Source organism: Triturus cristatus, chromosome 8 (assembly GCF_964204655.1).
Source record: "Triturus cristatus chromosome 8, aTriCri1.1, whole genome shotgun sequence".
Lineage (NCBI taxonomy): Eukaryota > Metazoa > Chordata > Amphibia > Caudata > Salamandridae > Triturus > Triturus cristatus.
This window is the reverse complement of record NC_140591.1, coordinates 68,272,603-68,290,112: the sequence shown is the minus strand read 5'-3', so window position 1 is coordinate 68,290,112 and position 17,510 is coordinate 68,272,603. Positions and strand designations below refer to the sequence as shown.

The following is a 17,510-nucleotide window of genomic DNA, read 5'->3' as shown; positions in this document are numbered from 1 at the left end:
TTGCCACAGCATAATGGTGGTTCATACACTACCCAGGTGAACGAGATACGCTGTACTGTGCAGTTTAAAGTTTAGGAGGACACAGCTCCCTCATAAAACAAACAAACAGATTTCCCCCGCTGAGCAGGCTGGTGGGGCGATTATGGAGGGAGCCAGAGTAAAGGTATTAGGGGTAGTTATTTGTTCACCTCATGGTCGGGCCCTGTGAACGGTTTGACCCAGTGGTGCATTGCCGAGGAGCACAGGCATACCGGGAGAGCCCAAGTGACTTGGCTGATAGGGGGAATCACACATTCTTCAGGCCCGTAGGGGACCATTCATCGCCTGGTGCGGTTCTGAAGCCATTTTATGGGGCATTGATAGCCTCAAATGCTGATAGAACTTTTTCCCCTCCACTTTTGTGCTTTAGGCAGCCAAGGAGGGTCCCCGGGACCAGTGCATCTGCAGCCCGACTCGTGGGGTTGCCGGGCCTCAGTAGGGGAGGTCGATTGATTGTATTTCGTGCCGCAGCGGGGGACTGGATCTGGTTTTGGGGCCTTGGTTGCAGGGCCTCAGTAGGGGAGGTCGATTGATTGTATTTCGTGCCACAGCGGGGGACTGGATCTGGTTTTTGGGGCCTTGGTTGCAATGTTTTGTTCCATTGGCAACTGAGGCTGAGTGGCCTTGGCTTGTTCTTATTTGGTGGTTTTGGGCTCAGGGTGGAGCCCAAGAGCTATGGGTGGGGGCGGCTAACTCTCGGTTTGCTATGCAACTGAGCTATAATGGTAGCCTATTTCACCTTATGCAAATAGAAGCACTGATTAGCCAATAGATGGGCTTGTTGTAGGTAGTGCTCCTTTTGGTAGTAAATATAGGGATGCAATGACGTGCTCAGTATGTCATGTAACTGGAGCTCATGTTTAACGTTTCAACACCTTTGCGTTCACATACATTTACATTTGTATAATTGAGATGTAATTCTCAATGCGCGTTAGATTAACGCTATGAATGGTGATCAGTCAGGCTTTTCAGTGAGCGGAACACCTAGTAAATGCGCGGTGTGCTGGTGGCCGGTCTGAATGCCATAGTCATTGCATGAGCAAGCTGGGTAGCCAGGCAGATTAGTTTTAACTCTTAAACAATCCTTGAAGCTTGCGCAGGGCTCCCTCTGCTCTGTTGGTGTCTTTTATATTAGCCGGGTCCTCCTGGGACGCTTCACCGCTGTGTCCGGGATCAGGTGGAAGGTGTACACATCGCCTTCAGCACCTATGCTAAGCAAAGAGTTAAGCTTAAGTGTTGAGGGTGATTTAATGTTCCCGGGTCTTTCAGAAGGGCTCCATAGGGTAGGATGACCCAGCGGCAAGGAGCAGCTAGGGTACTTTACGTGTGCATTATCGACTATGAAGAAAGTATGCATCACGGGGCCCAGCTCACACTAAAGTGGGCAAAGATCACACAAACCATAGGTGCCGAGTTCTGCACCGATGCTAAAGGCCTTGGGGTCCCAGTTCACTTCTGAAACGGCTATGGCTTCAGATGCTGACTGGATGTCCGTTGTTATTTATTCGATCGTTAAACGATTAGTTACTTGCGGTGTTTATCCGCGGGTGTAGAGTGTGAGGCTAGTGTGGTCTTTACATCGTGTCCATTTGATGCGTGATGGTTGTTATTTGGCCACAGCTGTGTGGTGGGTCTTTCCTCGTAATATTGGGGTTAGCCTGACTTTAATCTCCCTGTTTGTCACACATGGTTTTAATGCGGGGGGTGTCCCCAAGCCCTGTGCCCTGAGGCACACGGGCGGCATGGGTCTTCCTACAAGTAGATGGATTTGACCGAAGCCCCCACAGTTCACGTTCCTCACTGGGGCTCGACGTGGAAATTGAATATCGGTTTACCGTCTTCAAAAGAATTCATGGCATGAGGCCCCCGTTATTGGGCAGACAACAATAAAGAATTCTTCAGATTAGTTACACCAAACAGGTAGAGTTTATGAAGGGTTGGACAACTTGTCGACATGTTCTAGGCGCTGTGGTGACTTGTGGGCGGTTTATAGGTATGAAGCTGCCCCTCCCCATACCTGAGACTTAAACACGGCGCTCTTACAGAATGAAGGGGGTTTTATGTTTATGCCTAGGAAATCATAAATTTGCCCCAAGTACTTAGCCTTGCATAAGAGGAGAATTTTTCATGCAACGGCACCTTGTTAAAATTAGGATCCGTGTAGCGCGAGCTACAGCGATATCTGACTATAGACTCATCCCCTTACTCAGGCCCATGGCTAGGTGCACGGGTAACATTTTGTTTCCTTATACAGTATTTATTTAGTGGTTAAACAGGACTAAGGTGAGGACTCCTATGGCAGTATTTCCATGCCTGAACGTACGTAGGGATGAAGTAACAGTGTCCCAAGTTGCGCATCATGACAAACTTGTGTATAGGAAGTTTGTTAATAGGTTCATTTAGCCCAACAGTGGCAGGTAACGGGGGCGACTTGTACAAGAAACTAACATGAGTGGCTCAACACTGTTGGTTAGAAGGGATTTGTCAAGCGCAGAACCCAAACTAATTAGCATTAAACACAGGTTGGAGACAATTTAAGCGATATGCATAATAGCTGTAAATGTGATGCTAAAGGGATGGCATGCCAAGGGAGATTTCTTCCATATTTGGAACAACACGCCTAAGTAAGCGGAGGATGCCTGATGGATTAGTTAGACATGCTATTAGTTTATTAAAATCACCAGGTACTTTGAATGAGAGACATTTGTACTTAAATTATAAGTACTTCCAGGACACATGTAGTTCATTACACACACCCCTGGTCAGGACTGCCCCCCCACCCCCGTGAGCTATTGGAAGTATAACACTAGATGGGTTGGCATGCTTTTGCAGGCAGACGTTGGTGGTTAGCTTGCACACATGGGTGTTCTGCTGAGTGGGGGCAGGTTAGCATGCTTCATCTTGTCTTCTCTGTCAGAGCCAGCAGACCCCAATGGGGACAGCGCGCTCAAATACAAGTCATGTTGGAGGTAGGTCCAGGATGAAAGGTTGTGCTTGGTGAGGCTCAAATCCAAAGTGGTTGTGGTATCTTTCCAAGGGGCACATCGGGTTGGGCAGTACGATATTTGTAAGTACAACTGGAAGGAATGCCAGGCAAGATTCTAGCAATCACCGCCATGCAGAGGACCAGGTACATAGGTCACTCACATCATGTTGGGTGTGGTGGTGGTGTGCCCTACCTCATTTCTCAGGATCTCTCCCTGTTGGGCTTACCTAATGATCATCTAATTGGCTTTTAATTTACTGCCTCTCTTGCCTCTGCCATACTGTGAGTAGAATAGCCATGGACTTTAAGAAGTGCTACAATGGCCCTCTAATGCTATAGTGCAGCATCTAGTTTACCGGTGCTATTGGTACCTCATTAGCACCAGCAGAGGCTCACATGGGTAGCAGTAAAGCTTCCTTTTATTTCGCCTGGGATTGGGGCTGGCAATGTCATCATACTTTGCGTCCTAGAAATTGAAGAGGCAAAGACATCCTGTGATGGTGCAACGTGCACTCAGCAGTAGAGCCAGCTAAGTTTCAACATAATACTGGTATACCATCAGTGATAAACGTAAGGTCATGGGCTACACACAAATAGGCACTTTCTGGCAGCTGGGGCGTTAGTGTGCCATTCCCAAGAGGGTGCGGGTTGCCTTGTTGTTGATATGGAGGGGTTGGGCACTAATACGGACAAACTACCAGAGCACTTTTTGCAGTAATAGTTAAGGTTAAATTGATTGAATTGTTGACATGTTCAAAGTTGCTTCAGTTAAGCGAATTTTCCTTGGGAGTTGTCAGCGAACATTCGTAATGCAATGTGTTGGTGGTTAGCCGGTTGGCAGGCCTTTTAGATTGGTGTTTCTAGCTCAGGCATGTCCAAGTACGGGTTATGGGGCCTGAAGTCTGCCCTGGAATACAAGTTCACAGGCAGGTGGGTAGGGAGAACTGAAAAGAGCTTGGGTTCGACCGCTGGTCACAGGTTCAGATCCTGGTAGGTCCTCTTAGCAGTTCATCCTCCTGAGGTCAATGAAACAAGTACCATTGAGTTGAGTAACAATAACATGGGCAAATTCTCCCGCCCTATAGCCTTGGTTGGCAGCCATGCAGGTTGTGGAAGTTGTCATCCAACAAGTGTGCTATGGGCCATAAGATTGGGGAAACCCTAAGGTTAAGCACAAATGGGCTACAAAGTATTAAAGAACACTTGGCATTCCCAGTATTCTAAAAGAGCAGGTATTTATACTTGTGGTTCCCCTCTGGTTCACACTGTCCTGTCTGCTCCCTGGTATACTAGCAGAAGTTTGGGAGGGCGAGGCGTCACCCAGGGTGGCGACTGGCGGTATGCGATAGACATACTCCGACAAGTGCTATACACAGATAACTGGGTGAATGAGGAAGTAAGGCGGGCTTGATAACTCTTACATCCACCCGCATTGGCACTTCTTGTCAGGAGTGGATTGTCAAAGGTATTGCTCTTCAGCCAGGCAATGTTAACATTGAACCAACACCAAACCAATTCTGGGTGCATATACATGAAGGGCTGGGCGAGGCAGGTACCATGGATACTGGGTCCCCCTCCGAGTTGCAGACTCAGCAGGACATGCTAACAGGTGGGGCGGTGGGAATCCCAAGGCATTTGAGGGGACAGCCGGCCATAAGCCACCCTGGGAGGGATGGTGTAATTGAGCAGGCACTGGAACAGCTTCTGTAGAAGCAGCAGCCCGGACAGGGGGGTGTCAGTCTATAGTCCACAGGGAGCTTAGAAAGGATGGAAGCACCTGTCCAGAAGGGGCATGCTGGTCTCCGGTCCTATATGGGCTTGGACTTCTTTTGTCTGGACCGGGGAGAGGCCCGGTAATCAGCAGGATGGAGGTAAAGATGCCTACCTTGGGGGGGGCCCTGGTTGTGACGGTGGCCACCCCCAGAGCTGTGGAGGAGTTACAGGGCGATCCAGAGTCTGCAAGGTACAGAAGGGTACTACATGCAGCAGCACAATAAGGGTGCAAAGCCAAGTATACCCAGGGATGTCTTAGCGTTGTCCGCTGGAAGATCGACGGCGCCCCGTTAGTCCTATGGCGGTTGTGGGCCTGAGCAACCGAGGGCTGCCTGGAATGCTCAGCCCCCCTTTGGGGGGATGTGAGTAAGTGTGATGGGAGGGGTGGCCCCTCCCAAAATTGGTACCTACCGACTGGCGACAGCCACGGTGTAATTTGGCTCATCAGGCGGGCAGGCGGCATAAGGGCTGGCCTGCCCTTGGATCGCCCGTAAGATAGTCCACCATGTTGGCATATTTGTTATGCAAATAAACCTGCAGCAATTTTCTCCACTAACAAAGTGTTGTGTGGTTTATTTATGTATTTTGCTGTACGAAAACTGAGAAGGTGTCTTGTGGTTTATTTATGTATGTTGTGGTATGAGAACTGAGAATTGTTGCTGATATTGGCACTATGATCGACGGCTGCCCAGCGAGGATGAAGAAATTTGACGCGGCCTGTGGCGTGGAACTGGCTGGAAAGAGCTGATGTACAGACGCCTTGTTGATCTATGGTACCAGAGGACTGTGGCGAGTGAAACAGGTGGCTACCCTCAGCGAGTAGACACCACCGCACAGAGAGGCCTCAGCGGACCCGAGGAGTTGCAGACACGGCCTGGCTCCTCCGCATTGCCAGATGCTCCCTAGTGCTGTTGCAAGAGCGGATCGGCAGCCCGGCGGCCTTCCGCACAAAGAGTCTGCGATGCCAGATGAACGTCTCTGGCAAGATATAGCAGAGGCTGGTGAGGGGCAGCACACGTACCGGTGAAAAGGCGCGTGATCAGACGTACCGGAGTGCTGTTATTATATCCCCGCCAGGGGCGTAACACAGGCACCTGCAGCCCCCGTGGTGCGGGTGGGGGGGCCCGAGCTGCAGGGGGCCCCCTCAGCACTGTACTCAGGCCTGAGAGCTCCATATTAATTACGGAGTGGGGGCCCCTTCATGTACCTTGAAGAGGGGCCCCCTCAACTTTCGTTACGCCAGTGATCCCCGCGGGCGACAACAGAGGTGACTGCGTGGGCAACAGGTGAGCCGTGGGTGGCGCGTGGCAGCGCGGATTAAAACCCTTAGCGTAGAGACCAGCCACAACCTTTTGTCGGTCCCACGGTGGTCACCGTAGGGAGTGCTGTGGGAGCTGGACCGACCGCGATGTGAGTGGCAGGGGCGAGACCAGGACGAGCCATATATTGTGCGGGAGGCCGTGGAGCCGCGTGCAGACCCGGGTGGTGGCTCGAGAACAGCTACAGGGAGGCGAAAGACTGACCAGGCACCCAGGAACGCAGCCACACAGAGACACAGGCTCACAGCAGTGATCACACAGGCAGGTCCAACAACTGGGAGGTCGGGAGGATCCGATCGCCTAGACACTGCCGGCTGAACAGTGCTAAGTGGAGAGGGATCATACCTGCAAGGACCCTGAAGGCGTGGGACAGCAGTAGCCAACCTATATTGACCACTAGAGGCACGGCCTGAAACGCCGGTACGAATACAAAGGCAAACAGTAGTAGGGTGCCACACACGGAGAATAGCCTGAAAGATAAAGACAACGCCCTTATAGAAAGGGAGGAAGAGAGACTCGGTATACGGCACATAATAAAGAGACCGTGTGGGCTGACACAAACGCGAGATACATAAAGTAGGAGGAGACAAGACCACAGCTCACGCGACGGAGGACGAATTAGTGGATTGGAGCAATCAGTCCCTTTACATTGGTGCCAAGTCGCCGCGCAGAACCTCCGAATGAAGCCAAAAGGACAAGCAGGGGCACAGACCAACAAGATGGATAAATATGCGGTGCCAATCCAGGCTGCATCACCCCAAGGCAACCTACTGGAAGAACAAACAGAATCTTCACTGAGTGCGATCATGGCGGCCATAGCAGACCTTAAAGGCACAATTGACCCTAAAATAGACGCAGTGATAATGGATGTCAATCTCCTTAGAGCAGATGTACGGAAAATGGCGGACAAAGTTGCAGCTACTGAACAGGAAGCGACTCAGCTGCAGACCACCGCAAAGAGTTTGGAAGAACGGGTCCAGGCCCTCACAAAACAGCAGGACACCATGGCAGCTAAGCTGGAAGACCAAGAAGGACGGGCACGTAGGAACAACATAAGGGTGGTGAGAGTGCCGGAAGGCATTGAAGGACCCAGTGTTGACCTCTTCCTGGAAGACTTGATCCTGAATCAGCTAAAACCAAAGCGTATCTCCAACTATTTTACTACCGAACGCGCACACAGGGTGCCCGTCCCTAAGCCTAAACCAGGCGCCCCTCCAAGAACAATTATCGCCAGGATCCTTAATTTCCGTGACAGGGATACAATCCTGCAGACGGCATGTCAACATGGAGACCTACAACACGAAAACGCTGTGATACGATTCTTTCCTGATTTCACATAAACAGCCAACGGCAACGGCGTGCGTTCGAAGCAGTGAAAAGGGAACTACGGGCTAAAGAACTCGGGTACTCTATGATGTTTCCAGCAAAGTTGAGAGTCGAAGCCGAAGGGAAAACATGGTACTTCAGCTCCCCAGAGGATGCATGGGAGTGGCTGGAGGGATGGCATAAGGTGTGTCAGAACTCACAACGAGAGAGAAGACGCGAACTACACAAGATAGTGATGGAGAACAATGAGTAAGACAACACAGACGGTGACTTGAATAACGATGGAAGGAGGGTCTGTAAGCTGGGACTTCATTGTGAGGCTGTATCGAGGACAATGAAGAACAGGTTCTATGATGGGGGACGGGGGGGAGGTGGTGCAAATATGGACGCATTGACTTGGGGGCACCAGGTGCAATTCCAAAGACTTAGTGTTGCTACAGGAATGTACCAAACATCCTTATGACAAGGGCTAGATAGAATCTTAGGGAGGGGGAGCTACCACGATTTGGCACCGACCAACCACCTCTTAGTTACTTTATTGGGGACGACAGGCACTCTGCGAGTTGGGGAGGTGGGAGTTGTCATATCCACCAGCAGGGTAGCAGGGAGGGGGTCATTTATATTGGAGGAATGTTAAGTTTCGTTATTTTTGATTGTTATATGGTTTGTTTTTTACAATTGCAAAGTCATTGTTCAAGGGCATCACATCAAGTAGATGAGGAAAGGTGGTCATTACCACTGGTATGGCATCAGCGGGGACTGTGACGTCACAGGGCACGGGACATAACACACAAGGGAGACACCGAGGGAACAACAAGGGTCCACCAGCCTCAAAATCATGTATGGAATGTGAATGGTTTGGGGTGTTGTATTAAGTGCATGATAGTGTTACAATACTTACATCGACACTCCCCGGGCATAGCGTAGCTCCAGGAAACACATCTGAAGGGTCATAGATACCGAGCGCTGGATAGATACGGATACAAATTGGTCACCCATGCCAGGTATACGACCGGATCTCGAGGAGTGGGAATACTGGTAAAGTTGAGTCTTCCATTAGTGGTGGGCAAGATCTGGCATGACCCAATGGGAAGGTCGGTGGCCCTCACAGGGACATGGGAGGGACAAAGTATTAATATTGTCTCCAGTTATATACCTCGGGCAATGCAGTCTGAGGCATAAGCGTCGCTGGGGACCCTGCTGGTCGGTCTCCCGGCCGGGATACTGGTGTTGGGATAGAGAAACCGCATCCACCAGAGAGGGAGGGGTGGAACCGCTGCGAGCGTTTGTAGAAGCCATGGGACTGACAGATATCTGGGGGTTACACAAGCCAGACACTCGCCAATACACCTGCTACTTATTCTCGCCTAGATCACATACTGACCCACAGAGGGAGCGAAGCGTGGTTCGCCGATCTACGTATTGGCCCGCGAGGTTTCTCGGACCATACTTGTGGAAGTGAGGGTGAGGGGCCTGACTCGGACGCACACTCTACCACCTAGACTGAATGCACGATTCTTTAAAAATAAGGAAAACACCCAAAAAGTCAGGGACAGAGCACAGCTTTACTTCCAGGAAAACAAGGGGACTGTGGAGGAGGCCTGCGTTTTGTGGGAAGCATTTAAACCAGCTATAAGAGGGTATGTCCAGGCCTGTATAGGTGGTAGTAATAAAGAAAAGAGTACAATGGGATAAACTGGAGGCAGCAGTGGTCGAAATGGAGGCATGCTTTCTAGAGAGAGGGAGAGCTAATCAGGAATTAGCGCACTGCTTAGACCTCAAGAGACAGGAACTACGAGATCTGGCAAGTAACGCTGCAAGATCGGCAGCGCTGGCCACACAGAGATTAGTGTATGATCTGGGGGACAAACTAATACAATTATTGCCTGGCTCAAAAAGTGAGACGGAGACAGGAACTGGGTTGCAGAAATACGTGACGAACTCGGGAACACGTTTACTAAAGGGGAGGACATGAGGCGAGTCTTTGCGGACTACTATGAGGAGATATATACGTCCACACCCAGTAGAACAGAGGCTGACTGCAGTGAACTGTTGCAATGAGATTTCCAGAGTTGTCCGCCGAAGATAGGGAACGTATCGAGGAAGACATCACGACAGAAGAAATAATAGGCGCTATCCAGGACCTACAGGCAGGGAAGGCGCTGGGATAAAATGGGCTGGCCGTGGAGCTCTTTAAATGCACAGCAAGTATAGTGGCCCCGTACCTACGGGGAATGTTTAATGAAGCGAGGGACAAGGGGTGTCTACCGATAGATCAGCAAACTGCGACCATTGTAGTGATTCCCAAAGTGGGCCAACATGGAGGTTAAAATCCTAGCTAAGGTATTGGTAAACCAACTTCTTGAACCAATCACGACTTTGATACACCCAGATCAGTCTGGTTTTATGCCTCGTCGAAGTACCAGACTCAATATTAGACATTTATACGGGGTAATGCATTTAGGCCACGATTCACAGTGAACCGACTGCTACAAATCTTTAAATGGGGGATACTCAAGATACCAGATTAACTGGAATAAATCTCTTCTATACATGTTATCGAATGGACCACTGCTGATACTCGGTGCAGATACCAACCTACAGGTTAGAGAAAGTTTTAAGTACCTGGGTATACAGATAGCTAAAACAGATGCTGAATTTCTGGCAGAGAACCTACAACCGCAGCTAGACAGATTGAGGAGGGATGTTGCCCACTGGAGAACACTGCCAATATCCCTTATGGGGACAGCGGTTCTCTTCAAAATGATGTTGCTACCCCAAATGTTGTATATTCTGCAAAACACCCCATGCCCAGTACCGGACAAATTCTTTAGAGATGTAGACGGGGTGCTAAGGACATTATTGTGGGATGGAGGGGATTCAAGGATCGCATTAGTCAAGTTACAAAGAGGTGTGTATGACGGTGGCCTGGCCATACCGCACATCCGTAAGTACTACTGGGCATCACAGCTAATGGTAATCAATGACTGGGTATTCACGGACAGGAGTGACCCGGCATACCGCGTGGACCATTGGGCGATGGGGCCCATACTAAGACCGTGATAGATGTGTGGATGAAGACCAACAGATTCCTCAGGTGGGCTAACAGACTGACGGAACAGACCCCTTTGTGGGATAGTGACCTACTTCGTGAAGTGGGGAAACTACAGGGGTTTGGTAAATGGAAACTGATGGATATAGTACGTCTGGAAGATGTATGGCGGGGATCTCCAAAAAGAGTATCAGCTAGCTGAGTCGGAACAGTATCGATACATACAACTAAGACATGCACTGCGCAAACATCTAAAAGAAGGGGAGCAGCTCCCCGAATATAGCCCGATAGAAGACAGACTAGTGTTAGATCTGATACCCGAAAAGGCACTCTCATGTACGTATTGGAAGATTATCAATAACTCTCCGGATCCTCTTGCAAAGCTGCGAGAGGCATGGGAGACGGACTTAGGCTTACTAGAAGATGACGATTGGACGGAAGCCGTGCAAAGCCCCAGAGAAGTCGCGATTAGGGCAAGATTCCGACTGGTTCAGCTGAGAATACTACATAGGTCTTACTCTACTAGCACACTCATGTTTAAGCTGGGTCGCATCCTTACAGAAGACTGCCGAAGGGGATGTAAACAGAGAGGAACCTTCTTCCATATAATTTGGGGCTGCCCAATTATACAACAATTCTGGGGGAAGGTGACAAAGGTAATGTCTGAGGTTACTGGGCAGGCGGTGCCTATGGAGTCTAGGTGGCATGTAATGTAAGTGTCTGGTGAACAGGTGTGGCATCAATATCAAAGAATATGGCTGCTAGTAGCTGCGATGGTGGCCAATAGAAATATCGCTGGGGCGTGGGGTTGCCGTCCAACCACCGACAGTGACACGCTGGAAAATGGACATGGATTGGTTTTGAACTGCTGAGAAAACAATTTATGAAAGCAGAGGCTGCCCCAAGAAATGGGAAAAAGTATGGAGTCAGTAGGAGGTATATAGGGACGTATGAGGGAGGCCAGGTTCTCTAGATGGGGGTGGGGGGTGGGAGAGTAGGGTTCACTCGTGGGAGATCCCTTTAGACTGAACTGTCGACTCCCTATTGACAGCGTACCACAGAAAAATAAATGTATGATGCCATATATGTATTACCAACAACAGAATGTAATAATGATGTGCACTAACGCTGACGTTTGTTTAATGAAACGACATTAAAAAAAACAAAAAACAGAAGAGACTGCTACAAAAATTCACACTACACACATGATTGAGATTTTTTGAGTGACTTTCCCAAAGGTGATCTTACCCGATCAAGGTACCTCATTCATTTCCAAATTAATTCAGCAGAACTGTCAAAATTTGGGGATAAAACACTTGCGTTCCACAGTTTGACATCTGCAAAGATGGCTTGGTGGAGCGCTATAATGGAACCCTAAAAAAGGATGACAGATGAAGGCAAGAACTGGTATAAATTGCTGCCGTTAGACCTATACGTCATCCATAATAAGGTTCAGAGTAGCTTAGGATGCTCTTCCTTTGAGCTCCTTTATGGGAGAAAGCCAAGAACCCTTCTTGAGATGATTCAAGATGCCTGGAAAGAGACATCATAAGATGACAAAACCCTTCTAGAGTATACCATTCAACTGAAAACTAGACTAGGGAAATTATGAGAATAAGCCACGACCCAAATAGACAAAACCCATCAGAGACAACAATACTTCTATAATAAGAGAATGAAATGGAGAGAATTAAAAGTAGGGGATTGGGTATTGGTGTTGTTACCCTCCAATAAAAATAAGCTTAAAGCTGAATAGCAAGGACCCTATCGAAAAGTCGAAAGGGAAGGAAAGCTCACATATAAGTTACAAATGTCCAGAACACGCAAACAAAAAAAATATTAATCTACTTATGAAGTGGTTGTGACCCCCTCACTAAGAGTTTAAGTTAGGTACTCAGAGTCTGAAATCAGGTAACACACTAAATTAGGTTTCCCAGGGGAGACGCTCTTAGTATAGATCAAAAACAAGAGCTGACACACACACCTATTCACTTCTACTCACTTTTCTCAGACCTACCAGGTAGGACACCTTTTATCTCTTATGCTACTATGACAGAACCTGTAGTTGTAATAAAATACCAACCTTACAGAATACCAGAGGCTCAGACAAAATCAATACACAGGGAGGTCAAGCAAATGTTAGAAATGGGGACCATAGAACCGTCCTCTAGGGAGTGGTCCTCTCCTGTATAGTTCTAGTCCCTAAACCTGATGGTAGTATTCATTTCTGTATAGATTTCAGAGCCGTCAATATAGTCTGCAAGTTTGACAATTACCCACTCCCACTAATCCGCGAGATGATTGAGCAATTAGGGGAATCCAAATATATTTCTACCATAATCCTAAAGAAAAGATTCTGGCAGGTCCGCTTTAGAATAGAAGATAAAAAGAAAACTGTCTTTGTCCCCCTCTCACGTTCTCTGTCAATTAACTGCACTACCTTTTGAATTAAATGGGGCTCCAGCTACTTTTCAAAGACTCATGAAGCAATTCCTGGAACCCCATCGGCAATATGCTGCTTCAAATTTATAAATATTGTTATCTTCAGTCCTCATTGGCAGGACCATTTAAGTCAACTATCAACCATGTTAAATGCCCTTTAAGAGGCAGGTCTCCAAACCATTGAAAGAAATTGAAGTTTGCTTATAGTAAGGTTAAGTATTTATTTGGGATACCTCATACGGAATGGTGTAATCGAACCTCAGGAGAAGAAAGTTAAGGCCATCACTGAAGATCCTCTTCCCAAATGTAAGCGTGAAGTGAGAGGTTTCCTGGGCCTTTTAAGTTATTACCACTCTTACTGGCATGTTGAGTGCGTCCAAGAGTTCTTCAGCCTGTATGAACCCTCTTGAGACAGCCCTACAGGTATTTTCAAATTTACAGCATGTTATTTCTTCACATCCTGTTCTACAATCTCCTAATTTTGCGAAATCATTTATTTTGCAAACTGACATTTCTAACATAGGGTTGGGTGCTGTTCTCTCTCAGTTGAATGACCACCAGGACCATTCTATAAGCAGGAAGCCGTTCCCTTGTGAGTTAAAGTACCCTACAATCGAGAAAGAAAACCTGCCCATCAAGTGGGCCATTGACAAGCTCAAATATTATTCTAAAGCTCGCCACGTTCTCTTTCATAATGATGACCATACTATCCCCACTTGGATATACAGGACCAAGGGGTGCAACCCCAGACACCTTATATGGTTTCTTTCTCTGCAACCCTATTCTTTTCAGGTTAAGCATAGAAAAGGAATGCAGGGATCCATGCACACCTTCGATATGGTGCCTCAGGTACTCGTCGCCACTTTTGTAAAGTCATTTCCAAACAAATTAATGTATTTTCCAAGAAGGTTTATTTCAAATAAGAGGCACAAATTAGTGAAGCACAGCAAACAGCTATGCATCTTCCAGGCCACTCCAAAAGGTTCCAAACCTAAGGAAAAACATTCCAGAACCCTAAAGGTCGGGTCATCTTATGTGCAACCAAATTGAAACAACACATGTAACATAACATTCCCTTTTCTGAAGCTGTCACACACATTTTATAGGTCCTTCTGGCACTTCTCTGCAAAATTCTATTATTTGTACTGGAACTGCACAAAAACTCTTAAGACAGAAGCAGGTACTGTGTCCCTGGCAGCAATGACTCTTCTTTGGTAAATTTCAAACCCTGCCTCTGGCGGACCAAAGGAAGATGGGTTTGCTTGTAGCGGAGAACAAAAGTGTAGGGATAGAATGGTACTCTTCATCAGAAATGAGCATCTTACCCTTCAACAAGGTGGTCCGTTCTGCAGGACAATTAGCATTGTCACCTTGGGCTTCGTCATTTGCAGTTCGTTGGCGTGCAAAAACTCCTGTTAAATCATAAAAACATGTAGAAGAATACCAGTTATGAGAACTCAAACTGTCATATAAATGAACAAGAAAATAAAATGAAAACAAAGGGCTGTCAAGAACCCCCCAAATCGAGGGTACACCAGGAAAGATTTCATTGGCCCCAAGGGGATCTTGCCTATTGCATCCACTTTGGAGAAAAGGAAAACAGACTAGTGTCTCTCACTCTTCTCAAAGCAGACCTGAAATTTGCTGCCCCAGACGCAAGGCTTAAAATATGAGACACACCAGTAACAAGCCAGTGCCTCCTTCTCTATTATAGAATAACTCTGTTTCGTGTGTTTCAAGGACCATGAGGCATAGGCTGCCACCACTTCCTTTACACCCCCCACCTGCATAAAGACAACACCTGCTCAGTAATACATTCATTTACAAATGTGCGTAATTTGGTGTCACATGGTATCAAGCACTGAGCAACACAGACTTCATCCTTCAACTTGAAAAAGGTCAGACTAGAAGACCAGTCAAACCTGGCATCTTACTTGACCAACCTGTGCATTTGGTTTGAATTCTCAGTTTAAGTTGTCATAAATGTTGCCACACTACTCCCAAGAACCCTAGATATTTTTGAAGTTGCTCTTTGTTGGTGAAGTTTTGTCACTGAGATAGCACACTCCACTTGTGCCACTCTTGCATTTCTCCTGCTTTATGGTAAGCCCACTCTTAGCACATTCGAAAGCAGCATCCGCACTCGATTACGCTCCTCACAGTCATCACCATACAGCAATATTTCATCATGGAACTATGTGATATTTAGAATTTTGCCCAACAAATTGTGCATCGTCCTCTGGAACACCGCTGATGCAGACACAAGTTCAATGGACATTAATCAAAATTTGTATGCATCTTCAGGGGTAATTAAAAATGTTAAATCTTTCAAAGTCCAGTAATCCATCACTTGCATTCTATGTCACGGGCAAACCAGTTGAATGCCTATATAGACTTGATAATTCTATCCTCTTATAGCCTGTTTAAATTGGTATTCAAATCTGTTCTTAAGGACAAGGGTACTGCCTTCACCTTACATACTATGGGCTTTGCACTCTCCCAAAATATGGTTTTGTGTTTAAACCCTTTCAGGAGACCCAACTCTACCCTGAAAAGTTCAGGATATTTCCCTTTTGTCCACTCTAGATTTCTAGCATTTACATCACTCTTCACACACAACTGCTGTAGCCCTTGCATTCAATGGTGGCATCAAAATATCCCACTACCTCTATCTGCTTCCTGTTGTGGCTCTCAATTTGACATGAGAGGGCATCAATGTCTCATCTTTATAGACCTCGACTATATCCTCCCTATTATGAGATATCATGCACTCGAATCAACCATGACTCTCACAATCTTTCTATTTACTTTCATTTCACAAATCAGGCAGGGAACCATGTTCTTCTTGCATGACACACAACCTCTTTTGGCAATATTCCCCTTTGTGCTGCTGTCCCTGCATATTCAAGCAGAATGCACTCGTTTTGCTCACCTTTTCAATAAATATCAAAGCAGAATATCCCCGGTGAAGGAACTATGAACTGACTCAAACTGTCCTGTTAGACGAGCAGGTAACGTGCTTGTCTAGATGGAGGACACTGTCCGAACAGCAGTGCTTCATGAACGTATGAAGGGACGCCCACTTGGCCAGCAAATGTCCAGGAAAGGCACTAGACATGCCATTCTGGTGGAATGAGAATGCACGCATTCCGGAGGATGCTTTTTAGCCAATGCACAGCAGATCTTAATGCAGAGAATGATCCAGCAACAGATAGTCCTATGCATTGGTTTGAAATGAGAACACATGAGAAATGTTGAAACAAATTCAAGTCCTACTAGGGCATAATAAACAGAGAAGGGCAAAACATACATTGTTACGCCTTAAGATAACGTAACAGAACTGGTGATTTACCTAACACTTTATATAGCAGGTAGGTAAAAAATACACACTTCCAACCCCGTTTCTTATCACTAATTAGTGTATGCTTTCTGCAGCACTAGCTGCTGACGGTGCTGCTACTTGATATAGGAAATTATTTTCAATCATGATGCACCCTATTACATACTATTCCACAGAAATAGTCACATCATATTAAAAGCGTAGTCTTGACAACCGGAAATGGTTGTTACTTTTATCTTCTTTATTAGAGTCCAAAGATTATGTTAAAATGACACAACAACAGTCAATGTGTTTCGTTCAAATGAACTTCATCTGTGCTTCCTCTTAACAGAATTGTTCATAAAATACTGCTGTGGTCTTTTAGCAATGAGTGTACTTGGACAATGCAGGTCTGCGATTAAGACCTCAGGGATTCTGTGTGCAGTGCTCAATAACACCATGCTCCTAACACAAGTCCACTCAGCTTTTCAGCATCATGCAGGCCATCCTTTCCTGCTACACTTCCTTAGAAGGGTCCACACTACTACGCAGATGATTGGGGAGTGTAGAAAGTTGAGGATTACTATAATGCTTGGAAAGCTGTATTCACAGGTAGTCAATATTGCTTGTTCTTAGAAGTTCCTGTTTACTTTTGACCACCCAAGTTACAAAATCAAGATAAAATCATGCTGGGCTCTAACAAACCAACGCTGCTCTTGAACACGGTTGTAAAGGAGGCCACGAAAGAATGCAAATTCAAAGGAAAAACGCTTGATGGTTGCCAGGAGGACACTTACAACTGATTATTTAAATAAAGAAGATTGGACCAGCAACTGTAAAAAGGCAGAAACAGCCGACAGGTATACTTTAACGGTGCCCAAAGCAAATAATTGCCTGGGATAGGGACAATGCAAACAACAAAACCTCGGACATGTGACATGAAGTGGGTCAATTGACTTGGCTGTGCACCATTCCACAAAGTTGTCCAAAAGGCAGGTGTATACAGACATGGTCGAGAGACACCAGTTGCCAGAATCACGTCTTTACCTTGGATTGACTTATTCAGAACATGGGACAGGAGAGGTATCAGCGGGAAGGCACACAGGAGTGATACATTACAGAACGAGAGATGCTTTGGAAACTCCAATGCCCATAACATCATAGGTTCTCTGCAGTGGCCAAGAGATCGAGCCAAGGTTCTCCCCAGTCTTGCAAAAGATCTTGCCCCACCTCTGGATGCAACTTCCATTTGTG

At 46.9% G+C, this 17,510-nt stretch overlaps 1 protein-coding gene across 2 annotated transcripts in view; it reads right to left on the bottom strand.

Annotated features, from left to right (window-relative positions):
* The window catches only part of LOC146801342 (uncharacterized), a 425,312-nt gene that overhangs the window by 144,170 nt on the left and 263,632 nt on the right, over positions 1-17,510 (bottom strand). For both annotated transcript variants that reach the window (XM_085620993.1, XM_085620994.1), the window contains exon 8: positions 14,263-14,349. In XM_085620993.1, the coding sequence (XP_085477119.1) occupies positions 14,263-14,349 (87 nt within the window). The remainder of the gene's footprint in view (positions 1-14,262; positions 14,350-17,510) is intronic.